Source organism: Amia ocellicauda, chromosome 8 (genome assembly GCF_036373705.1).
Source record: "Amia ocellicauda isolate fAmiCal2 chromosome 8, fAmiCal2.hap1, whole genome shotgun sequence".
Taxonomy (NCBI): domain Eukaryota; kingdom Metazoa; phylum Chordata; class Actinopteri; order Amiiformes; family Amiidae; genus Amia; species Amia ocellicauda.
In genome coordinates, this window is record NC_089857.1 from 16,113,530 (window position 1) to 16,140,162 (window position 26,633).

Below are 26,633 nucleotides of genomic sequence, written 5' to 3' on the forward strand. Positions count from 1 at the left end.
GGGTGAGATGACTATTTGAACCCCACTCCCCTCCCTCCCCATTAAAGCCCTAGAAAATGAAACACAGGAAGGCAGAACCAAGATATCTCAACTTGTTGGCGTCAGGGTGTACTTGGAAATGTGAAATATTCCGGAGGAGAATGCACTGGGCCATTGCAGTGAACAAACATTTAAAAGCATTAGAACTTGGTAAGCAGTGGTAACAACTACAGAGATCACAAGTGCAGCAGCTAGTCATTTTCATGTTGAATTTCAAACAACATGTATAATTCTCTCTGTATCCTGGAGTGTTTTGACAGCACATTGACAAAAAGCATTTTCACACTAACACAGTGGCAGTGGAAAGTATTCACTCCGTTTACTCAAAACAATGTAATTTGGTAATTAATTTAGATTATTAAATGTTGCTAATCAAACTATACTTATTTATCACTGGTATCAAGGGTTGCAATAAAAGGCTTACCTAAATGAATCATCGAACACTTTTGTTTCAAATGAACTGTGCATACTTTAAACTGTAACAGTATGCACAATCCCCAAATAGCCTTGCTTAATGAATAGACCAAGACAACCAGATTATTAATTTAAAAAGCACCTTATAAACTCTCGAAGGGTCTAAAGCAGTACAACAATAATGCAGCTCCCCCAAGTGGAAAGCACCCATTTTACCATAGTGTTAGTGAAAAGAGACTATTTGTTGAGCATTCTGACACACAGGGGAAAACAGGGGACCCTCTTGGTAGGGTGCAAGAGTTCAGCGAGGAGTTGGCAGGGAATCACCATCACACACAGCTGTGAGGGTTCAAACCACTAGCAGATGCTGCCATCCCCAAATATAAGTGTTACAGACTTGAAAGCCTGATTGCAAAACTAGTGCATTGGGTACAGGGAGAAACAAACAGAGAATGAGTAGACTAGAGATCAATCAATAGAAAAGCTAACACATAATCAACATAAAATAATACAATAATCCACCTCTTTCAACCTGAGTTATATATAGTGTTAAAACGGGGGGGTGGTTGAGCAGTGTAAAGTTCAGGCTGATGACGTCACTTCGGCCGTTTCCTCCTAAAAGTGAGAATCTGCGTCCAGGGTCCCCGTTTCCCTGGCAACAGCGACGCGCACAGCCCGGAACACGAGCGGACTGACGGCCGCGGCGACCAATCACACGCAGGCACCGACCGCTGCCATGGAAACCACAGGGCTGGGGGCGGGACCAGGGAGCGCCAGTCTGACGGAGCGGCGTTACTGCAGTCAACACAGACAACACTGTTTGGGTAAGACATTAAAAATCGTTTTACCTGTACTCGGATACCTGCCTTATTCTGTTTAAATCTAATCTGACCCAGACGGGGCGATTCTCAGAGATACAGACGTGTTCATAGTCTCTCAAATATTTGTCATCCGCCCTGGTCAAACAGCGACAAACACCCGTTCAGACAGAGACGCACGCCTGCTCTAACTTAACTGTGTTTGGTAAAATAATACTTCTTACCATAAAGCGAGGTTGCCATAAAACGTTAATTTGTAATTTAAAATTACGAAAAAGTGACTTCAGGCAACTTCAGTTGAAAGGGTTTACTTAAGATTTAGGCACTTCTTCTGCACATGCGCTTTGAAGCACTTTTCATTTTACAGTTAATCACGTAAGGTTTGAAACTTGTAAGTAATATACAGTTTAAAACTCGAAAGTGCACACTGAATACTGTATAGCCTTATAAATAATCTGGCAAATTTAATATAGGTAGACATATTTATTCTCTGTCTAGATAGTATGTATGCCTTATGGTCCTTTTCTGATAACTGAAGTGTAAAGGTCAATGGTAGCACTGCTCAAATATAACTGTAAATATAACTTAAATATCAATATTCATGAGTGTACCCTGATACAAAAGTGTGTTTCCTTTGCCGATAATGACACTACATAAGTCTCTCAGCCTATATATGGATTGTGTGGCAAGGGCAAATGAGCAATCCTTTAATTGTGTACAATTTCTCCGTCATTTGAAATGATCTTTGAATGCAATGTTTTAAAATAGGTTTTAATATTTATGAGAGCTGACAGTGTCCATTTTCCCATTCAGCCCACTCCACTACAGTTGGTTTCTAGTTACTTATCTAAGTGCATGATTTCGCTTGGCATTCAGATCCTAGTAACTAGATTTAATTCTAAAACAAACTTAAATCTGGGCTACCTTACAAGTTCATTCCTCACATTTGATATTTGTAATCTACAGTTGTGTTAGCTGTGTATAATCACATACACTAACAATTTAATTCAGCATAGTATCCAATTTCTCAGTGCAGTGTGGATAATTGCGATAGTGGTAATGTAAGCTGCCCCACCTAGTTTTCTTGACCTGTACTATTGTCTAAAAGGACATGTAGTCTAGTTCTAGCAGTTTTCAGCAGTTTTGCTGGTGAGAGTGTTTTTAATGAACAAACTAATTGTCTTAGTCCACTTTTGAAACACAGGGAAATGTGCCTTCTGATTTTTAAAGAGTACTGATAGGTTCAATAGATAATACATGACTTGCAATTGATTGCTGTTTAAGAAAGCTGGACACAGACTGATTCACACACAGAAATGTCATAAAATCAGTTTAATGATTAACTGGTACAGGGAGAGAAGTCATAAAATGAGTCACTGCATGCTTTAGTTTTTCAGTTTAGGCACAAGGAAGCATGGTTGCGGTTCATTACAGTGGCTCAATCTAAGGAAGTAATTCCTCATATTTAAAATCGGTGAACTCCGTGGTTAATTTCACTGATCCACAATCCTGGTAATACTATTATAACACATTCCAAAGTGTATTCAACTACATTAAATAAAACTAACTAATTGTTTCAAAAGCCACATGAGTTTGCTTAAGTAAGTTATTGCAATTTAATAATTAATCATACCCCTGTTCAATATTAACAATTAACAAAAACATTCCAAAAACATTTAAGAGAGTGCGAAACCCATGCATTTCATGAGAAGGAAATTCTTAACACATTTAATCCAGATTAAACAGATTCAGAGTCTGAGCTTTCAGAGTAGGGTTACTAGGGTTATGAAATATTATATTGGGCAGGGTACCTACTATAGGACTGTGCAAAAGTTTTAGGCAGGTGTGAAAAAATGCTGTAAAGTAAGAATGCCTTCAAAAATAGACATGTTAATAAATTATATTTATCAATTAACTAAATGCAGTTTAGTGAGTGAACAGAAGAAAAATCTACATCAAATCAGTATTTGGTGTGACCACCCTTTGCCTTCAAAACAGCATCAATTCTTCTAGGTACTCTTGCACAAAGTCAGGGATTTTGTAGGCATATAATCAGTCTATTAACATGTCTATTTTTGAAAGCATTCTTACTTTACAGCATTTTTTCACACCTGCCTAAAACTTTTGCACAGTACTGTATGTCAGGTGCAAATGGCTCTGTTCATATGCACAGGCAAACATGATTAAATGCTTGCTCTTTTGTTTCAGGTGTAAAATGCCAGGTACTGCGAGGCATGATCGGGAGATGGCAATGACTGCCAAGAAGCAGCTTTCCACAGCCACGGATCCCATCGACAGGCTGCGGCTGCAGTGCCTGGCGAGAGGCTCCTCTGGCATCAAGGGCCTGGGGAGGTACCCAGCACAGTTTACAGATTCCCAACTGCACTGATGGGGAAATGATAAAATAAATTTGCCAAATCATTACTAAACTGCATTGCTGCTTTACAGTATATTCAAAGCATTAGCATCTTCTATAGAGAGTGGGAATGACTGAATCTGCACTGTAGACCTCCAGTATATTTCCAGTTGAATTTATTTAAGACGGCCTCTACTGGATGCTTTTGCGCTTAGTCCAATTATAGGAATACTCAGTTAGATCCACTAGATGTCACTCAAGGCATAGTTTTATTCCTGTAGGTGTTTGGTTATGCTTTTCTTGTTGTGTATTGTGGGTTTTAGGTCATATTATAAGACAGTACAAGTATCAGGTCATATTGGCTACTGTTTGCTTATAGCTGTATTGAGGATTTGCTCATGCTGCATTCTTCTGACTCAGTATCAGTTCATGGACCATCACTTGTTAAACTTCTTCTTCCATGGGTCAACATTTATTAAACTGGTTCTGGGTGTATCAAATTACAAATATAAAACACAACAATGCAGTCTTTCACTTTTATCAGCTGTCATGTAGTGTTAGGTATTCAACAGACGAGACATTGTGTGCTGAAAACTTTTTTTCTAGGAAATGTCTCAGATATTTTTCTCTATATTTCTAAGATGGAATAAAAACACTCCTCACCCAAAATTACACTTTGGTTTTGTATCTGAGTGGTTCTTTGTTCACTCCTGTTTTCTTGTATAGGCACTGAATATTGTTTTAATTTGTCACATTGATTTATTTTCAGGACTTTTAAGATCATGGACGATGACAACAACAGAAGTCTCGATATGAAAGAGTTTATTAAAGGTCTCAATGACTATGGAGTGATTTTAGAAAAGCAGGAAGCCATGCAGCTTTTCCAGCAATTCGACAAAGATGGAAATGGGACAATAGATTTCGATGAATTCCTTCTTTCTTTAAGGGTAAATTGAGACAGCTCTCCATTTCTTTCTTAAATCTGCCATTTCTGGTTTTGCGAGTTTGTATCTGCCCCCGATACACCACATCTTTCAAATGTTTTACCTCTCGTTTCCTGTTGAGTAAAATAGATAGGGATACACGCCCTTTTTGTTTGTGTCCTCATCCTCAAAAACAACTTAAAAGTGATCAGCAGTCACGTGATTCAGCACTACAGAAGGGCATTTCATGAATAGTTGATTTATATATGATATCCCTTAATGTTTTGCACAGTATATTTTTTTCTTTCTTTTTCAGGGAATGTCTATGATAACGGCTTTGTTGAAAGCTTCTGGTAACTTCTTGTTTGCATTTTGTTGTTGTTGTTGCTTTATCCTCTTATTTTTGTAGCCACCCATGTCCAATGCTAGGAAAGAAGTCATTATGCAAGCTTTTCGGAAACTTGACAGGACTGGGGATGGGGTGATAACCATTGAAGATTTAAAAGGAGTTTACAATGCAAAGCATCACCCCAAATATCAGAACGGAGAGTGGACCGAGGATCAGGTGTTCAGGTCATTCTTGGACAGCTTTGACTCGCCCTATGATAAAGATGGTCAGGTATGTGGCGCTGCTGCACATTTCTTTCTGTTGGTTCAAATCTCATAGTATGCCACAAGCCATGCCCAGTTGGTATAAAATAGAAAAGCCACAGCACTGTCATAAGAGCAGAGCATATTTTTGGCAGCACCACACTGCCCAGGGGTTTTAACACCAGAATGGTACGTGAGTCATCAAACCATTTCACCCTTTCAGTCATCAGTTTGGTCTCCCTTTGACTACTGAAAGTTACTATAAATATACTTCCCTGTCATACTGATACAATGCTGTCTGCCCCACAAGTACAATGAAAACTGGTGGGTGACACCAATTCAGCTCCATCACGTCTGCAAGACTACGCAGAAGCAAGAAATATTTAGATGTATTAAGAAGTAAGAATATTTCACAATACTGCTGGGAGCACTTTATCTTCTGCTGAGTATAGCCTGAAATGGTAGATTCACTATAAGATAGTAATTGGCACAACCAGAATGTATTTTCTTAATCTTAACAAACGCACTTATCTTTGCTAGCTATAATGCTGCCAAATTGCAAGAATACTGCCTTAACTAAAATGATCTATTTCTATATCTCTAGCAGCATCACAAAATCTCAGGAGTTAAGTGTGAGTGCGACAGCTTTGATTAATGGATGTTTGCAATATAAACTCTCTCTCAGCCTGGAGAGCCTGTCCCGAGCTGACCCTGTTTTTGTTTCTTTTTTTAATCTTTATTTTCACAGGAGTGGTGCAGACAATTTTTCTTCAATTAGCTCCTGTTTTTTCTTATATTTTTTATTTTATTTTTTCTTGTTCTTATGTTAGCAGCTGGTCGTTTGCTTTCTTTATCAGTCCAAATGCTTGATGTCTCTGCAAGACAAACTGGTACAGCCTGGCTATATAGCAATAAGGTTGATCTTATCTTCTTTAATCATGCTTTTCATGTCAGTGGAACTGTTTCTAAACATTCTGATTTATTTGCTTAAGATAATTTAAAACACATTCTATATCCTATGACACCTTATGTTTTTTGGAGAGCAACATAAGTGTGAAAAAACAAAAAAACAATTAAAAGCAGAAGTTCAGCAGAGGTTTACTGTGTTAATACTTTACAGGTTTTTTTTTTCTTGTGTCTTACGGATATAGGTCACCCAAGAAGAGTTCATGAATTACTATGCTGGAGTCAGCGCCTCCATAGACACTGATATTTACTTTATTTTAATGATGAAAAATGCCTGGAAACTATAAACTAGACGTTCACAGTGTACACCTTAGGGTAACAACTTCCCGTTTGGCTTTCTGAATGTAGGGACTCTGTAGTGCTCTGGGAAGTGGTATGCTTGTGCTGGGGGACTCAGATACTTTTTCCTCACCTCTTCACAACTTCCCCTTGGCCACAATCAAACACAGACACACTGGTTCAATTTTAGTGTGCTTTCTCTCATAGGAGCGATTACTAACATTTCTTCTAACCATAGAGAGAACTAACCTGGTCTTTGCAGATGCAGCTCACTTGCATGTTTCTTTAGTGCGGAGTAAGAATTCTTTCCTGACTCTTAATGACACCTGCTGTCTGACTGATGTGCTATTAGAAGGAGCCTGATGTCTTTACACTGTATTAAAGAACAGTGTTTCTGAGTGTGCTGCCGTTTTCCTCCAACTCCAATGTCATGCTTACTGAATACCCCGGAGTCCCATCATTGGTAATCATCCAAAATGACAATGTTATTTACCTTCTGATTTTATTTTGGCTCCTATCAATACACCTTTTCAAATTTGTTTTCAGTAGAAAACAGCCCCTGCAGATTTGTTTTGTGCAATGTTGTATTTACCTGCTGTTTGTTTCAGTAAGTATGCACCTTGAAGAGTTGAAAGGAACACATACATGAATTGTTCAGTTGATGCCTCTGGGTCAACTGTTCACACAGGGAGACTGACGTATGCAAACAGATGCATTTGTGATTCATTGTGGAGGCAGCCTGCAGGCGAGCAGAGTTAATCTGTGGTCAGATCAAAGCTGTAATGCCCTGATTCAGTTTTGTGTGGTGTGCAGTTTTGGTCACTGGATGCTCACAGCTAAATTAGCTGAATCTGAATGAGCTGCCACATCTTTTTAAAACCGCACGATTTTTCTGAAGTGACTATTGCCTGTTTTCTCTATAGAGGATGCCCCATCTCACCCACCAATGTAATAAAAAGAAAGCAAAGAAAATCCAGACAATACAACTCTTCAATGGTCTGGTCAATCACTTGGACAGCATCACCATTTAGAACGTGTGTGTGATCCTTGACTAATCACTAAGAAATCATCCCAAAAGAAATGCATATTAGGGCTACCAAATATAATTTCTTGGCCAAAGCCCTTGGTGCCTCAAAGTCTCAGTCTCACTCATATTTTAACAGTATGGTCTGTGCTGTCAGAATATTTTGGTATTCTTTCCAGACTTGGACATCTGTTTGCATATGTTCACATGCTTAATGCAAACCCTGAGACCATGTCAATTCTATAGAACTGATCTAGTGGGACAAGAAGTGAATTCTGTTATTTTGACATTTCGTTTTGCCAGTAATTTAATTGCTTCCTTCTTTTTCCCCTCTGTAGGTTACCAAGGATGAATTTTTAAATTATTATGCTGGAGTCAGTGCATCTATTGATAGCGATGTTTATTTCATTCTGATGATGAAGAATGCATGGAAATTATAATACTGTGTGTAAAGTACCTGACTTTCTTAGGCAATGAGAGAGTTTTTTTTTTTTTTTTTTTTTTTAATGTTTGATAGGTAATCACAGTGGCAAATTATAAATTGCCAAATGTTTTGTTTGTTTTTGACCTTGTGAAGAAGAGTGTGACTTCCCTGCAGTAATCGGATGATGCCGACGTGGTTGTTCTTGCTCAGAAATTCTCCGGTTGCAACAGCTCTTTGTTTCCCTTGAGTTGGATGAAAGTCGGAAATGAGTATCTTTCACTAAGAATACGGACAGAGAACATCACAGAGAAAGACAGACTCATATCTGATGAAGACGGGGACTTTAGGATTTTTTTTTAAACAAAACAAATATATATATATATATATATATATATATTCAAAGTCAGATGTAAATGTAGCACTTGAATAGCCCTCATCGACAATCTTGTGTAATCTGTGGTTAGTGAAGTATTTGGTGTAATTAATTGTTTTGGTTTCATTAACTTTATTCTTGTCAAAAAAGAAGCATAAGCCTGCAATGGGAGCCGCTCAGCCTGTCAGCATTTTCCATTGGCTGTGTGAATTGTGGGCATTATGATGTATATGTTCCAACCAGGCTACCGTGTTACATTTTGACTTTCTCACTTACAGCTTACCGTGGGGAAATTTTGTTTTACATATTTTTTCTAATCAAAGAATCTGTCTAAAACAACAACCTGAAGATCCCTCATTCATGTATTTTATTAGAAATATACTGTGATATATTGAGAAATACATAAAGACCAATGAGTGTAGGTTCTCCATTTCAACTATTGAGGCTAATCATATTCATGCTCAGGTCCTTACTATAAAACTCCATCGATGCTGGCAGTTTTTGTGTGGAATTTCATAAACTGCACTGGCAGTAACGGGCCCTCCACAGAAACCAGACTCTACATATCACAGGACTTCTGATTCAGTCCTGTTAAAAACAGTGTGTTAAAAGTTCAGTGCATGGGCAGTGAGACAGGAAAACAACATGTTTTGCAGCCTCTTGCCTGTACTTGTAAGAACCGCAGAGATTTCATAGGAATTTAATGCTTCCATAAACTGTTGGTAAAAACACTCTTGTCACACAGATTAATTCAGGCAAGTGGTGTCAGGTTAATGTCTTATTGCCTTGGTAATATGCTTGGCTTTTTGTGAAATTAAATATTTGCTACGGAGTAAAAGTGGAAAAGGCTAGTTAAAGTAATAATGCATGTATGGACATTAAACATTAAGTAATATTGTTTAATAATTGTCCATTCCCGACTCACAACAATGTTATTTATGTTGTTTTTGAAGCCAATATAGTTTAAAAAGCTGTATTATCTCCATGGCTGTTTAAATAACTACATATTTCATGGTTAATGGGAGCAACCATTTAATTTGATTATTTTTTCTTAGCTGACCCATAATAATAATAATAATAATAATAATAATAATAATAATAATTAAATATACACTCACCTAAAGGATTATTAGGAACACCTGTTCAATTTCTCATTAATGCAATTATCTAACCAACCAATCACATGGCAGTTGCTTCAATGCATTTAGGGGTGTGGTCCTGGTCAAGACAATCTCCTGAACTCCAAACTGAATGTCTGAATGGGAAAGAAAGGTGATTTAAGCAATTCTGAGCGTGGCATGGTTGTTGGTGCCAGACGGGCCGGTCTGAGTAGTTCACAATCTGCTCAGTTACTGGGATTTTCAAGCTCAACCATTTCTAGGGTTTACAAAGAATGGTGTGAAAAGGGAAAAACATCCAGTATGCGGCAGTCCTGTGGGCGAAAATGCCTTGTTGATGCTAGAGGTCAGAGGAGAATGGGCCGACTGATTCAAGCTGATAGAAGAGCAACTTTGACTGAAATAATCACTCGTTACAACCGAGGTATGCAGCAAAGCATCTGTGAAGCCACAACACGTACAACCTTGAGGCGGATGGGCTACAACAGCAGAAGACCCCACCGGGTACCACTCATCTCCACTACAAATATGAAAAAGAGGCTACAATTTGCACAAGCTCACCAAAATTGGACAGTTGAAGACTGGAAAAATGTTGCCTGGTCTGATGAGTCTCGATTTCTGTTGAGACATTCAGATGGTAGAGTCAGAATTTGGCGTAAACAGAATGAGAACATGGCTCCATCATGCCTTGTTACCACTGTGCAGGCTGGTGGTGGTGGTGTAATGGTGTGGGGGATGTTTTCTTGGCACACTTTAGGCCCCTTAGTGCCAATTGGGCATCATTTAAATGCCACGGCCTACCTGAGCATTGTTTCTGACCATGTCCATCCCTTTATGACCACCATGTACCCATCCTCTGATGGCTACTTCCAGCAGGATAATGCACCATGTCACAAAGGTCGAATCATTTCAAATTGGTTTCTTGAACATGACAATGAGTTCACTGTACTAAACTGGCCCCCACAGTCACCAGATCTCAACCCAATAGAGCATCTTTGGGATGTGGTGGAACGGGAGCTTCATGCCCTGGATGTGCATCCCACAAATCTCCATCAACTGCAAGATGCTATCCTATCAATATGGGCCAACATTTCTAAAGAATGCTTTCAGCACCTTGTTGAATCAATGCCACGTAGAATTAAGGCAGTTCTGAAGGCGAAAGGGGGTCAAACACAGTATTAGTATGGTGTTCCTAATAATCCTTTAGGTGAGTGTATATACAGTAATACATGAAAATGAAAACAAAGGTCAGATATTTTGGAAGGACTACAGATCTATTTAAATGCTACTTTAATTAATTTGTATTCTGTACATTCTGTTTGGTAACCTGAAAATTGTAAGTTGCCCTGAGTAAGAGTGTCTGCTAAGAAATTATTATTATTAATAATATGAATAATCAAAGTCAAAGTGCAAAGAAGTGCCCACTCACTCAGAGTTCCTCTCTGTCATCCCATATTTTGTGGGTAATGATTCATGACAGCACATTGTCCACAGTTTTTCATTTCCCCTTTTTAGAACAACAGCCAGCACTTTTTCTCGGGGCAGTATTGCACTCCTGTGAACGCGGCTCCTACTTAAGCTCATGAAGGAACATTTTGAACTGGGAATCCTGCCTTCCCCCTGTCCAATGCTCACTGTGCTGTTCTCCAACTCCTTACACTGTTATGCACATATTTCACGTAGAAGCCAATATGCTCAATCAGTGTGATGTTTATATTTGTGTGTACATTGGTTTGCATTTTGGGGAGAAAAGAACACAAATCATGATTAACATGAAGATAGATAGTCAAATAAATGTGTTTCAACAAGAAAAAAGTTATGTTCCCATTTACTGCATTTCAAATCAAAGCAAACAAAAAACCTACTAAGATTATATGATGAATGGGGTAGCCCTTGACTATTGCTGCCCTTGAAATACATGTCTCTTGTTTTCTTATGTGTATAAATAGGCAATTAATCAATAATAATTAATGCTTCCTGTGGTTATGTAACTTTGTGTCAAATTGGAAAATATGATTTATTTTATTATTTTTTATTCTTCCATGCCTTAATTTCTGTATTACTATTGCACAGGTACACAAAAGTAAATGTGTTAAAAAGTGCATTTTCACCATTGAGTTGATTCAAGGGTGCTACATCAGAACAAAGAATCTGCAGTAACATGTTGAATTTCTCAAGGTGGTTCCATGCAACCTCTCATGATCACAGAGCAACTCGAAGAAATGACAAGGATTTTCCACATTGTTTTAAAAAGAAATCAGAAACTTCTATTTATTGATTATATATAAAAATAGCGAGTTACACTTAAAAATAAAACAACATGGCAAAACAACGTTGCCTAACAAATATGGCACTAAGGCAGAGTTGTGGTAAGTAAAATTAAGACATTTATACAATTCCTTGTTAATGGTCCCTTAAAGATTAATAGCTACATATTCTGATTGCTACACAGACAATAGAATGCTGGACGAATCCACATTACACACGTTTAATATAATTGAGAGTTTTACATTCATGCTCGAGAGGCATTACACACAACTTCTCTGCTACAATCTGGATCAAGAGGCACAAAACCACAGGTCATACACAATCGTTTGTGCGATGATCATTCACAGTGTTGTTTTGTTCTGTTCTTGATTTAAACCCTCTCTGAGAATCCTGCCGTCAGTCATTATGCAGCTGTCCAGGAATGACCAAGAAAGGAAATCAAAAGGCACAGACCCCTGACATTTTAAAATGAGCAGCTGCACCTGCAACTGTTGCTGCTGTCAGTGCTTTGCAAACTACAATGTTGTGAATAATCGCAGGTGTCCAATACCAATGCAAGAAAGCTCAGGGCACTCCTTTGAGAAAGGCTTGCGATGCAGAACAGAGAAAATTATGAATTATCCTTCTCCAAGATGCACCTTGAGTAATACATTCTCAAGATCCTGAATATAGTAGTGTTAGGGACTGATATGGCAGGGATCATAAAAAATCTGTAATGCTTAATTGTATGTCTGTAAATGCTTGTGTATTGTTGTGTAAAACCTATTAACAAACAATACAGTTAGATACATTATGAAGCCCCTTCGGCACATTTCACAGATTGCAATTCGACAATTGTTTTGAAGAAGTATCCTTGAACATATTAACACCTGTATATTATTGGGTTTACCTGAGCTACAGACTGATCTGTTTTAAGTATATAATATTGATAGATATTTCAAGTGCATTCTTAATGAAATTAGTCAATTATCGATTAACCCAAAGATGTGGACCTTTACAATGCCAGGTAATAAATGTTTCTGAGGCTCTGGAAATGAGACTCAAGTAACGTGTAAAGACAGCTTGTGTAATAGCAGGGTCATAGTTCAGTGGTCGATCCATTGTTAGCTACATTGTATTGAAGTTGCGTTGAAGTCTGGACATAGCAGCATTATTTCAGTTAGTGTGCACAAGGAGATTTGACATTAACCATGAAATGCCTGGAAAAAAAGGCAAAGCGTTGTACCGGTTTATCCCTGATGTTAATTGAAAGGACCTTGTGCTGGGCAGCATTAGAATCGAGAATGGCTAGTTGAGTTCCGTTGAGTGAATGGTGGTCAGCGACCCGATTGGTTTTTATAGAAGCTGGACATGGTGACGTAGGCCTCATCTCTTTTATTTCCCAGGCCACTTTGGGAGCTTGACAGGAAGCCGTTGCCAAGGTTGGAGTTAGTGCCGGGATTTCCAGCAGCGCACTCTTCGGCGGGGGTGACAGTGGTTAGCATGGGTTGCGAACCCCTGCCCATGCTGGGAGAGCTCTGGCTGTTCCTCTGCGTGTGCTCAGCAGCAGAGGGAGGGAGGAGCATCTCATTCAGGATCTTCTCTTCAATTCTGTCGACCACGTGGATGTTGGGGTCTCCAAAAGTCTCGGGGTTGAAGCTCACTGGTTGACTCTACATGGCAAGAAACAATATCTGGGTTTAATGCTTCAAAGGCTAAGTGGAGCTCTGTGTGGCTTTTTAATCTTATGTTGCCTTTTCGTTGGACAATCCTATTGCCATTTTGTCCTTAAAATTGCCACTATTATTATTATAAACTCATTTGGCAGACACTTATATCTGTGGTGACTAACTAGGTTTACATTAATCCAATCCAGTCAATATACTGTGTTGTGTTTACATTAATAACTGGTGTGTGTATGTGTGTGTAACACTGGATTACAGTGAATGAAGTGCAACATCAAAATGCAGAATGACGACAGTGTTAGAGCAGCAGTCAGAGGAAGCACATGGGAAATCGTGTAGCGTTTAAATGTGTAGTACATTTGGTTTGACTCTGCAAGGCTCTAATAATCTTAAATTATCATTAATGCAGCATTACTGGCAGTGGCGAAACTAACTCTAAGCACAGAGGGGGCGGGGTGCTCTTGTGGGCCCCAACCACCCCCCCTCTATAAAGCTGCGGGTCCTCCAGGTAGTCCACTGCAGAGATATAACGATTCTTGTTTTGTTTTGTTTTTTTATATAAAACGGGTTGCCAATGTAATGGAGTTACACACTGTAAGCTCACTCCACAAAGGACAATACACATCACCCTGTTTTGCGTATCTAACTTAACGATAGCTAGTTGGCTAGTTACTAGCGTCTAAACCAGACAGAGCTTGTCCACTGATAGGATAGGTTACACATCAATCAAATATTAAAGCAGACCCGGTCATTATTTTATGGAAAAAACAAAGATGAACATTTAACTAAACAATCTGTTTTAAATTATGTCAGAATCATTTTTATACTGTTTTTGTACAGTATGATGTAAAAGACCAAAAGTATTTTAAACAAATTACTAAATAAATGAATAATGATTTTGAAGACCCTGGCCCTGCACCACCAGCAGCACAGGTGCAAGTTCCAGGCAATGGGGACCCTCAAGGAGGTATAACGACAGACTCTGTACATTGCTATATACAATACTTTATCAAATAAACAGCTCAGATCAGTGCCAGGATTTAATGACATCATACAGTATAATGTATGATATTATATATATTGAATTATTTTACTGTTGAATACAATTTGTTCTTTGGTATATAATTGTAATATATATATATATATATATATATATATATATATATATATATATATATATATATATATATATATACAGTGAGGGAAAAAAGTATTTGATCCCCTGCTGACTTTGTACATTTGCCCACTGACAAAGAAATGATCAGTCTATAATTTTAATGGTAGGTGTATTTTAACAGTGAGAGACAGAATAACAACAAAAACATCCAGAAAAACGCATTTCAAAAAAGTTATACATTGATTTGCATGTTAATGAGGGAAATAAGTATTTGACCCCTTCGACTTAGTACTTGGTGGCAAAACCCTTGTTGGCAATCACAGAGGTCAGACGTTTCTTGTAGTTGGCCACCAGGTTTGCACACATCTCAGGAGGGATTTTGTCCCACTCCTCTTTGCAGATCCTCTCCAAGTCATTAAGGTTTCAAGGCTGACGTTTGGCAACTCGAACCTTCAGCTCCCTCCACAGATTTCCTATGGGATTAATGTCTGGAGACTGGCTGGCCACTCCAGGACCTTAATGTGCTTCTTCTTGAGCCACTCCTTTGTTGCCTTGGCTGTGTGTTTTGGGTCATTGTCATGCTGGAATACCCATCCACGACCCATTTTCAATGCCCTGGCTGAGGGAAGGAGGTTCTCACCCAAGATTTGATGGTACATGGCCCCGTCCATCATCCCTTTGATGCGGTGCAGTTGTCCTGTCCCCTTAGCAGAAAAACACCCCCAAAGCATAATGTTTCCACCTCCATGTTTGACGGTGGGGATGGTGTTCTTGGGGTCATTCCTCCTCCTCCTCCAAACATGGCGAGTTGAGTTGATGCCAAAGAGCTCGATTTTGGTCTCATCTGACCACAACACTTTCACCCAATTCTCCTCTGAATCATTCAGATGTTCATTGGCAAACTTCAGACGGCCTGTACATGTGCTTTCTTGAGCAGGGGGACCTTGCGGGCGCTGCAGGATTGCAGTCCTTCACGGCGTAGTGTGTTACCAATTGTTTTCTTGGTGACTATGGTCCCAGCTGCCTTGAGATCATTAACAAGATCCTCCCGTGTAGTTCTGGGCTGATTCCTCACCGTTCTCATGATCATTGAAACTCCACGAGGTGAGATCTTGCATGGAGCCCCAGACCGAGGGAGACTGACAGTTATTTTGTGTTTCTTCCATTTGCACCAACTGTTGTCACCTTCTCACCAAGCTGCTTGGCGATGGTCTTGTAGCCCATTCCAGCCTTGTGTAGGTCTACAATCTTGTCCCTGACATCCTTGGACAGCTCTTTGGTCTTGGCCATGGTGGAGAGTTTGGAATCTGATTGATTGATTGCTTCTGTGGACAGGTGTCTTTTATACAGGTAACGAGCTGAGATTAGGAACACTCCCTTTAAGAGAGTGCTCCTAATCTCAGCTCGTTATCTGTATAAAAGACACCTGGGAGCCAGAAATCTTGCTGATTGATAGGGGATCAAATACTTATTTCCCTCATTAACATGCAAATCAATGTATAACTTTTTTGAAATGCGTTTTTCTGGATTTTTTTGTTGTTATTCTGTCTCTCACTGTTAAAACACAGCTACCATTAAAATTATAGACTGATCATTTCTTTGTCAGTGGGCAAACATACAAAATCAGCAGGGGATCAAATACTTTTTTCCCTCACTGTATATATATCTGTAATAATAATAATCTGGTGGAATGTGGATCCCCTTGCGGGGCCCCTAGATGCAGTGGGCCCTGCTGCCTATGCCCCATCGCCCCCGTGATATTTCCGCTTCTGCTTACTGGGTATTAGTGGTTAAGTCATAATGGTAGTAGGCAGTGAGAGCATTTAAGAAAGTCTTCACTGGATGTGTCTGATTCTGAAACAATGCTGTACTCACCTTTCCAGACTTGTACATTTGTCCCAGAGTATTTTTAGGGTTGGGAATACTTGGCCAGATGATGGATTTGATTCTAAAATGTGAAAAGAAAGCATAGAAGGAGGTCCAAACAAAAGTTATACAAATTGTTTTGCTTTAAAGATTAATTTTCCTGTAGGCAAGTGGGAGGGGAATGGTCACATGGGGTGGGGCAGGGGTTAACACAAGTTGAATTTGTGATTTTTAGACAGTTTGGTCAGGTCACGCCCGCAGCATGATATAAAAATAGTGAAATAGTGAACATCATATGAATCATGAGGGACTTACTCTGTACTCCAGCGGGCCAGGACAATACAGATAATCAGCAGCAAAATCACCATGGCAGCGATGAGTGTGTATAGCAATATACTGTCATTTATTCCTGGGGGAAAGAAAAAGATATTCTCAAGCAGCTAGTAATTTCACTGTATATGTGTGTTTTTTGTTAAAGCTTTTAAAGAGGAGAAAATAATAATAGGATACGAACATCCACTGTAAAAAAGCCAACTTGCAAAATGTGTAATTTACTATATACCAATCAGCCATAACATTATGACCACTGACAGGTGAAGTGAATAACACTGAAAATCTCGTTATCATGGCACCTGTCAGTGGGTGGGATATATTAGGCAGCAATACAATGCAATGTTTAATGAAGTGCATGTAACAAAGATATGCAAGTGCCCATGGAAATAAAAGTTGAATTTCCTGAGACAAATAAAATGTGTTGAGACAACCCAGGAATTCCTAAGTCCTACTAATATAAACTTTTAAGTCCTTGCAATGTTTAATTTTAATTCAACTTAGAAATGTAATTCCTTATAGCAATAGAAATCCCATTTGCTGGGCAAGAAATCTTGAGTTGAAATAATTCAGGATTTATAGTTTGTTGAACATTATGCCCAAAAGTGCTGGTTGTATTAAAAACAACAAAACACCCACACAATTCTATAAATTGTTAACAAATAGTAAATCATAATAGTTTACTACTTACTTGGATTTGAAACTTGGACTAACTAGTTATATTTCAAAGTTTAATTTAAAAAAAAACAATAATTCAAACAAGAAATACATTTACATTTTTGTGTGTTGATAATTTGTGGCAGTTTATTAGTGTGCCAATTTTAGTTGGCACTCTCTCTCTCTCAGAGGGACCCTGCTTGCTTGCTCACCTGAAATATGTGTAGGGGGAAAAAAACAAAACATATACCTTACTTTACTCTTTCCATACATTTCAATGTATCAGTGTTAGTTGTAGTAGCGTTAATATGCTTTTTTTTTTTAACCTTAAAAAGCTCGGTAACATTTACATTTTACATTGGTCACACAATCATAAAGAATGATCAATATTTATGTTGTTACAAATGCTCTGATTTAAATGTGATTGATTCGTTGTTACCGTGTCAGCATACCTGCGTAAGTATGATCAGTCTAAGGAAAGACCGTCTTATGCAATTGTTTTAACTTAATGTCTTTCGTTATTATGACTTATAATAATACGAAGACAAAGACTTAGTCTATGCTCATGCAACCAGCCTCTGGGCTATCTGCCTTTGGTAACCTTGACTTCCAACTTATACTAGATTTACTACTATATCAGTCAGAAGTGCATATGTGGGTCAAGTCCTTTCATCGCTCAAAAGTAAATTGTGGGCCTTATTGTCCAACGTTGATAAGGCGTTTACTTATGGTGGCTTAGCAGGTCAGGCAGGGTCACTGGTTAGTACAGCTGACATTGCACTTGGATATGCCATTAGATCACACAAAGCTAAAGACATTTCCATCCAAAGCCCTCACTACACGATGGCGTACTCTCTTGAATGAACATGTCAGCTTAAGGCAGTAATGAAAATCTTGAGGCAATGTCCCTGTGAAATTGATCCTTAATTGACTGTAATCATGCTGTAATCCTATTCACGGGATCTCACTGGAACATTTGTAATCAAATCTTTTTAAAGAAATGAGCTTTGTTTCTCTATTGAATCTGGCTTGGCAATGGTATAAATCCAAGTTCCCTTTCCATGCTACTGCCACTATTACTCCTTTGTTTGTTGTATTTAGAATTGATTTATTTCAGTGTAAAAGGTATTTTACTCACCAGCTGTAGCAGACTTAGGAGTCTTAAATATTTCTGAATTGCTCCAATCACTTGAAATGCCTTTGAAATACTTTCCATTAGGACTCGCCCGGACCCTCACATGATATTCAGAATTAGAATCCAAATATTTTCCTTCAATCCTCAGATACTTGGTATCGATTTCCCTGGTCTATAAATCAAATTGAAAACAGAAGTTATGGAAATGTGTCATTGTAATGTAACCTTTTGTGATGAGAGTATCTTGTTATAATTTTATTGTGCTGTATTGTCATATAATTTGACCTTGAGCTATATGTTTGTCGTATGTGAATTATGTTCCAACTTGTCAAACCCTTTCATTAAATTCTGCAATTTTCTACATGGTACTAAATTACATCTCCTTCATGATATATAAAAAACAGGCAGAAATGACAAATTGTACCTGGAGATTTTGGTTGCCCTTAATTTCCACATGGTAGATAAGATCGTTACTCAAATAATCATTCTCGACATATGGAGATTCGATCTCTATAACTGCTGCATTTAGGTCTTCCAAAAACACTGCACTTGCAATCTTAGGTGGTAAGGGCTTGACTTGAAAATAAAGATAGAAACAAATATTTTAGTTTTAAACAAAACATATAACATTGTTTCCAGTTCATTTAAATCTTGCATGTAGTTTTACTTTCCTTTTTGTATTGACATCTGCAGTTCAGTGGGGGTGTGAGCATAGGTGTGGGCATGGGTGTGCTCGTAGGCATGGGCATTTGACAGTTTCGTTTTTTCAAATAAACGTTTGCCATCACAATAACAGCATCTGAGCTTGGATTATTTAATGGAGTTGGACTTCAACTACAATATTAGCTTGGATAGCTTTGGATTCTGTTGCAGCAATAAGTTATTTGAAGGTCAGACAGACACATCAATCATAAGAACATAAGAACATAAGAAAGTTTATAAACAAGAGGAGGCCATTCGACCCATCATGCTCGTTTGGTGTCCATTAATCACTAAGTGATCCAAGGATCCTATCCAGTCTATTTTTAAATGTTCCCAAACTTCCAGCTTCTACCACATCGCTGGGGAGTTTGTTCAGATTGTGACTCTGTGTGAAGAAGTGTCTCCTGTTTTCCGTTTTGAATGTCTTGAAGCCCAATTTCCATTTGTGTCCCCGGGTGCGTGTCCCTGCTGATCTGGAAAAGCTCCTCTGGTTTGATGTGGTCGATGCCTTTCATGATTTTGAAGACTTGGATCAAGTCCCCACGTAGTCTCCTCTGTTCCAGGGTGAAAAGGTTTAGTTCCCTCAGTCTCTCAGTAGGACATTCCCTTCAGACCTGGAATAAGTCTGGTTGCTCTCCTCTGAACTGCCTCAAGAGCAGCGATATCTTTCTTGAAGTGTGGAGCCCAGAACTGTCCACAGTATCCAGATGAGCTCTAACTAGTTCATTGTACAGTCTGAACATCACTGCCCTTGTTCTCAATTCTACACTTTTGACTATATACCCTAACATCCTGTTTGCCTTTTTTATTGCTTCCCCACATTGTTTGGATGGAGAAAGTGAGGAGTCCACATAGACTCCTAGGTCTTTCTCATGCGATGCTTCATCTAGTTCTATTCCTCCCGTAGTGTAATTATAGTGGACATTTTTGTTACCTTGCATGTAATACCTTGCACTTGTCCACATTGAATTTAATCTGCCAGGTGTCGCCCTCAACTGAATATTATCTAAGTCCCTTTGAATAGCCTGTGCTGCCAAGATTGTATCTACTGAGCCACCTATTTTAGTATCATCTGCAAATTTGACAAATTTGCTAACTATCCCAGAGTCCAGATCATTAATATAGATTAGAAAAAGCAAAGGCCCTAGTACTGATCCCTGTGGAACTCCACTAACAACCTCACTCCAGTTAGAAGCGACTCCTCTAATCGACACCCTCTGTTTCCTTACATCAACCAGTTCATAATCCATCTACTTACATTACCCTGAATGCCTACAGCTTCCAAGTTTTTGGTGTGGAACCTTATCAAAAGCTTCTTGATAATCTAAGTATATCATATCATATGCTTTCACCTGATCTACAGCTGCAGTTGCATGTTCAAAAAATTCTAATAAATTAGTAAGACATGATCTGCCTCATCTAAACCCATGTTGACTATCTCCAAGTATATGGTTTTCATTAAGATGCTCCTCTATTTTCTGTCTAATCATTTTTCTCCAACATTTTACAGGTGATGCAGGTGAGACTGATTGGTCTGTAATTTCCTGGCTCAGTTTTGTCCCCTTTCTTGGATTGGTGGATTGGTGTGACATTTGCTGTCTTCCAGTCAGTTGGCACATTTCTAAGTGTTCTAAGTGTCTTTTGGAATAATTGAGTTAGCAGCCTAAAAATAATTTCCCTCATTTCTTTAAGTACTGTTGGAAATATACCATCTGGCCCAGGTGATTTGTTGGTTTTTAATTCTGCTAGTCCCTTTAGTACCTCCTCCTCATTTATCCTGATCTCTCTTAGGATTTGACTCGGCTGATTGTTAACCTGTGGCATGTTATCTGTCTTTTCATTTGTAAAAACCTCTGTGAAATACTCATTAAGAACATTTGCTACATCTTGTTCATTTTCCAAGATACTTACATTTTTGCCCTTTATCTGTTTCACTTCCTGAATATCTGAGTTGAGTGGTCTGTAACACACTCCTACCACTAATCCTCCACATCTCTTGTCCGAAAGTTTCACCCACAAAGATTATGTTCCATTACAGGATCTAATTTTAGTTCTTCTGCCTCAATGTCATTTTTCACATATAATGCTACCCCACCTCCTCTTCGATTTTGCCTGTCCCTCCTAAACTGTGTGTATCCTTTCAACTTGTATTCATCCCCATCATTTTTTGAAAGCCATGTTTCCGTCACTCCTACAACACCATAGTCACCCGCCAGCACTGTGGCTTCTAAGTCCAACATCTTGTTCCTTATACTCCTGGCATTGAGGTACAAACATTTCAGGACTTTCATACTAGCAGTTTCCCTTTGTTTTCTTTCCTTAGAGGAACATCTCACATTGTCAGAGCTCCCTGCCCCCCTTGTCCCTAGTATAAAAGATTCTCAATTTCTCTGCACATGCGCTCTCCCAACCATCTCACGCACAAAACCCTCCAAGAAATGCCAGTAAGACACATGTTCCAAAGCCAAAATGGTCTTGAGGCACACTGGTATTATTTGGCCAAGTGTAGAAATCCTTAACTTGACGTAAGTTTGCACAGAGAGCCTTTGGATAATGAACATTAGTAGGCTTCATAACCTGCACGATGTTGAAGAGAAGTAAAGACATTTCTTCCGTGATCAGGAAGATAATAAATTATTTTCCACCTTGTCAGTTTTTCAGGTTAAAATGACACAGCACTGCTTTGATGATCAATTCAGAAAAACCCAGGCTGAAGGAATATATCACACTGTCTTAAACACATCACATTCCTTCTCCATTTAAGGTTCCAGCAACACACAAGCAGGAATTGCCGTGGTTTATGCAGAAAGCTCAGAGTAATTTGAATTGCCTCCAAACCATGTCACAATCCATGGCAAACTAAATCTCAAGGCACTGAGATACAGTAGAGTTCTCCCTGGAACTATACAGTTTTTAAACATTATAAAAACTGCAACATGCACAATGCAAACAATGAAACAAAAGAAAAGGTACCATGACAACAAAGGTACTTACTGATCTCTTTCAAGACAATTTTTTTAGTATATACCAATCCTGATTTAAATCGGATGCAAAGGAGATAAGACTTTATTGGATTCAGTTTCTGAAACGTGAAGTTCTTCTTGAAACGGGTGAGGTTAGTGCAGCTCTTTGTACACGTGTCAGAGAAGTAACTAAAATGAAAAGATAGAAGACATTAGATAGGAATGTTTTTGCAATTAACATTAAGGCAAATAAAATACTTATTGAGCTCTAAAGCCAGGTATTCAATGCTTATATAAAACAGCTTGAAGATCAGAGGATAACAGTAAATATTAATATGCTATTGACCTTACCATAGCTGGATTAGTTCTCTGTCTTTGACTACAATTGTGTCTTCTTCTATGTGGCAGGTCAGTTTATTCATCTGCAAGCTCATGTGGGACGTACAATTCATAAAGTCTTCCAGAGATTCTTTGAAATGACAAAAACACAACTCAAGTCAGAAAAAGATTAGGCTCAAATCTAGACTGCTGATGAATTGATGGATCACTGTCAATTTCCCCAAGGCCTTTCCACTACAGATATTTTAAACCACAATAAAGAAATTAAGAAATAAAGAGCATTTCTGTTTTGATGACAAAGAAAGTTTGTACCGCACTATGATTTCTTCCTTTTTGGCCATTGATCTGCCAACCGTTTGATTATTTCATCTTTTGAAATGAGAGTACACTATGCCAGACCAAAACTAAAAATCAAAAGGGGACATCAGTTCGACTTTGCTAAAGATAAGTGAGAGACACAGCTATCACACTCTTGTCAAGATTTGGAGCAGTAGTACAGAAATACTTTGTTTCCTGTACAGTTCATTCCAGTCCCTTGACTGTAATATAAATCCAGTCTTAGTCCAAATTACTAATTTATGGACAAATATTCAGCTGTTTAGATTATGACTGGAAAAATGTATTTCTTCTCAATTTATTTAAATATCTAGGCTGTATAATAAGTATTTGCTTAACTTGAGTAAACAGCATTATCTTTTGAACATGGTTCATATTGTGCTGATAGGTCTCAGAGACTAAAGCAGTTGTGTAAATATAATTGAACCCAGAGCTTTGTTTTTCAGATATTCCATTGGAAGCAAACTTTTGTCCTGCTATAAATGATACAGTCATACAAAGTAATTGTGCTAGGTAGAAGATATGGGTGTGAACATTTAAACTATATATGCTTAACAAGAAAAAAAAAAGAAGCATCAAAAAACTAATCCAAAAAATGTTTTTTATTATTATTATGTATTATTTTCTGTTTCTACTTAAGTGTCGTTTCCGTTGTTTGTTACACATTGGAACATCATTTAATAGAGTTGTTAAACTGTCTCAATTCTATCAAAAGGCTATGCATCCTTTTAGCCTAAGCTTAAAAAAAAGTCGGTCGGTCTGTCTGTCTATACAATATGTATATGTATCACACGCTGAATCTAAGGCAGTGCTACCTGATGACTGCACTCATTTATATTGAGGTCAAGGTCCTCACTTGAGTAAATACGTCTAAGGCATTATCAATTCCATGGAATGTATTCATAAGGACAGAGGACATGACTTCAAAGGAAGGCAATCATGTTGTACAAATAGGTTTATCATCACACAGATCATTTAAAACAACAACTTAAAACTGCATCATAAAAGAAACCTAAAATGACTAATTAAAAGTCCGTTTTCATTGTTTTGCCTGTTGTGGTGCCCTGTCCTGCTCGGACCTCGGTGGACACACAGAGACTGTATAGCTATACTGTACAGCTATGTATATTGGCTGAACCTGCTGGGCTGCAGCCAAGTGTCAAAGGTACTCAAATTCATGTTTTATTTACTGGCAATTGTCAATTGGGTGGAGTAGCATAAAATAATACAATATAATAATTAAAGTTAATAATAATGAAGCATGTGTAATTGACAAAAAAAATAAGAGCATTCAAAAATCAATATTCAAATATGTTCTAAAAGCAAAACATTCTTTTGGTCTTAGTTATTATTAATCAATTACAGATATTTGATGAATCAAAACGTGCCTTACCATCATATTCAGATCCACTTTGGCCTAGGACAGTAGGCTGAAATAAGATGAAGATAGTTAGCAATAAGACTGCCATTCCGCTCAGACTGTCAGCAAGGTACCTCCTTTTACTGCTGCAGGTTTTACTGCTTCTGAAACCTCATCTCACCACTCTCATATATAGGAAGGGAGGGCGGGAGAGAGAGAGAGAGAGGATTAGAGCATTTGGCTTTGAGGCTTTTGAAAGAACAGGAAATTCTTGTTATGTGTTAGAAAAAGCAAAACAAACAAAAAAATGCCTAACATTAAAAGTTCGAATGCGTGAGATAAGAGGAGTCAGCAGATTAACGTCATGGACAAATAAAAAACACAAATGAACTACTGGTTTCAATCATGAAATAAATGCTGGTCTGATAGCAAAACATGATATACAGAATAGACCAGCGTAAGAACTCTGTGATGCTGCATATTTTTTATCTCTAATTGTTGTGCCTGAAATCACTCACTTACTGTCCTTCATTAATACAAGCATCAGGGACAAATATTCAATATTTATTTTAGCCCATGATTTGTCAGTGTATGACTTGCAGCACAATCCCATAGTTTTAAGTTAACTAGCAGTGTTCATTGCAGCACACTTTTTGAACACAATTATTTCCATACTTTTATTTATTCATTTATTTATCTATGTGTGTCTGTGTTATTATTATTTATTAGCATATGAGTGTATATACATACTTAAATATGTAAGTATGTATGTATGTATGTATTGTTCAAGTTTAAGCTTGAGTTACTGAAATGTGTACCATGTCCATTTAGGAGGTCAACTTCTGTCTTTTTTTGATTAGCTTTACTACATATAAGACATTGGACTCCACATGGGACAGGGCAGGTACAGACACATTTAAACACATTATGTAAGCTCTTTTGGTGTCGCTGTGTTAGAAACACAAATGTCAGAAATATAGGTCATGGAAAAAAGGGCTGGGTAGATATGTCAGTAGCACTAATGTCTGTCCAACAGATAGAGTCCAAAAGAAAATGAGCTTTGAACTGGCAGCCTCCAGTAATACAATTAGAATTGATATCTGCCTGATATACATTATTTAGGAAATAATAAGCAAAATTATATGCAACCGCCAACCTCTTGACAGCCCCGACACTGATATCTTCACATATAAAGCCCCAGAGTAAAGATCCTTGTGAATTTCCCCATTTTCAGTGTGTCTAATGAAAGAATGAGTATAAGGAGATGTTATCACAGGAAGGATTTTCATCTTCTATTTTAAATTCTGAATCACTGAAGATTTGAGTTTCAAAAGAGTTTCCCTTCTTTATGGGAAACCTTTTGATTAAATGTGGGTTGTGAATTCAATTTTTATGTTTGAGCAAACGTAATAATAGAACAAACAACAGGAAAAGCCTGCATTGCCTTCAAAATCAGGCATGGCATAGCACATCTGAACATCCATCCAAGGGTATGCACTGAACGAATTATGTAGAAATAACTATTGAAAGGAATTCAGTTCATGTTCCAGATTAAAAAATAATAATAATTACACCTTTAGTGAAAGGAAATTGATTGATCTATCTGAACAGAAGTGAGGTGCTGCCCCACTGATATGTCTCAACAGACAATTTCCATGTAATACTGTGATAAATACAGACACAGATGATGCCAAAAAATGTGAAATTAGTTTAGTTATGAGAATGACAATTATAGCTTGTGCTGCACTGACCAAAAACAATACCAATCCTGATCAGTTGGTTATCCACACTTCTGTTGCTAAAACAGCTCGAAACCATACATATTGATTAGAATCCCACAAGGTATGCTACTAATTAGTCAATTTAGTTCAAAGACTTTCAAAGTATTATTATAATCTTTGCCAAAAGTAGGTTTCTAGAATATATGGACAACAAAGTCACTAAACTGAAGTTAAAGACAATTTTAAATGTTATGTATTTGATGCCCATTTGGGCTTTCTGACCAAGTTCTTGGTCCTTACGGCTTGATATAAATGAAACATTGAGTTCAGTCTTGTGAAAATGTGACCAAAATGTCACGCTTGGAGTCATCTCGAAGGGTTGCTGTGGAGCACATTTTCTTTGACATGAACTACCAGAAATTGTTTTCAAATGTATTCAGATATTTCTTACAGGGGCCCGTGATTTAGTACACACACCGTCAGAAACAGTTCTTGTTGTCTGGAAATGTGTTTATCTTAATAAAGCATTCTGAGTCGAATGGTGATGCGTGCTCAGCAGGCATTAGTTTGAAGGGTCTGGAAAATAAATATAAAATGAATATAGGAAATTTCTCTCTGAATCACTAATATTGCTGCATGTATAGAATTCTCACAGAAGTGGAATCCAGGATCGATATGGGACGCTCACCTCTCCTGACAACGTGGACTTTGCAAACCGCAAACAGACCATGGACATTCACCTCTACTGACAATAAGAAGTATTCATGCACAACAGATGCACATGTCCTTGTGGAAGATGTGGACAGTGCGGACTCGGGGTGGACTGAGGGAGGACAGTGGTTGGGGAACA

At 38.1% G+C, this 26,633-nt stretch overlaps 2 protein-coding genes across 3 annotated transcripts; one reads left to right on the forward strand and one right to left on the reverse strand.

Annotated features, from left to right (window-relative positions):
• The first annotated feature begins 1,220 nt into the window (after positions 1-1,220).
• On the forward strand, positions 1,221-8,427 carry capslb (calcyphosine-like b). Of its 2 annotated transcripts, XM_066712195.1 has the most exons (6): positions 1,221-1,277; positions 3,480-3,623; positions 4,397-4,574; positions 4,960-5,169; positions 6,293-6,422; positions 7,749-8,427. In XM_066712195.1, exons 2-5 carry the CDS (start codon positions 3,487-3,489, stop codon positions 6,392-6,394), a joined length of 627 nt encoding a protein of 208 aa, XP_066568292.1. In that variant the 5' UTR covers positions 1,221-1,277; positions 3,480-3,486; the 3' UTR covers positions 6,395-6,422; positions 7,749-8,427. The 2 variants fall into 2 exon arrangements, with proteins under 2 accessions (XP_066568292.1, XP_066568293.1); XM_066712196.1 differs by lacking the exon at positions 6,293-6,422.
• Positions 8,428-11,566: 3,139 nt separating this feature from the next.
• Positions 11,567-24,219, reverse strand: il7r (interleukin 7 receptor). The gene is made up of 8 exons (XM_066712198.1): positions 24,096-24,219; positions 22,379-22,496; positions 22,059-22,216; positions 18,787-18,938; positions 18,366-18,534; positions 16,556-16,649; positions 16,250-16,322; positions 11,567-13,245 (listed from the first exon to the last, which is right to left on the reverse strand). The coding sequence occupies exons 1-8, from the start codon at positions 24,169-24,171 to the stop codon at positions 12,910-12,912; spliced, it is 1,176 nt and encodes a 391-aa protein (XP_066568295.1). The 5' UTR covers positions 24,172-24,219; the 3' UTR covers positions 11,567-12,909.
• Between the last annotated feature and the right edge of the window lie 2,414 nt (positions 24,220-26,633).

Excerpts from the sequence above, each read along its gene's own strand:
- capslb (XM_066712195.1), top strand. The coding sequence starts at position 3,487 with ATGCCAGGTACTGCGAGGCATGATCGGGAGATGGCAATGACTGCCAAG. Across the intron at positions 3,624-4,396 it reads GGCATCAAGGGCCTGGGGAG|GACTTTTAAGATCATGGACG; the intron begins GTACCCAGCACA and ends ATTTATTTTCAG. Across the intron at positions 4,575-4,959 it reads AATTCCTTCTTTCTTTAAGG|CCACCCATGTCCAATGCTAG; the intron begins GTAAATTGAGAC and ends TTATTTTTGTAG.
- il7r (XM_066712198.1), bottom strand. The coding sequence starts at position 24,171 with ATGGCAGTCTTATTGCTAACTATCTTCATCTTATTTCAGCCTACTGTC. Across the intron at positions 22,497-24,095 it reads AAGTGGATCTGAATATGATG|AATCTCTGGAAGACTTTATG; the intron begins GTAAGGCACGTT and ends GTCATTTCAAAG. Across the intron at positions 18,535-18,786 it reads AGGGCAACCAAAATCTCCAG|ACCAGGGAAATCGATACCAA; the intron begins GTACAATTTGTC and ends TTTGATTTATAG.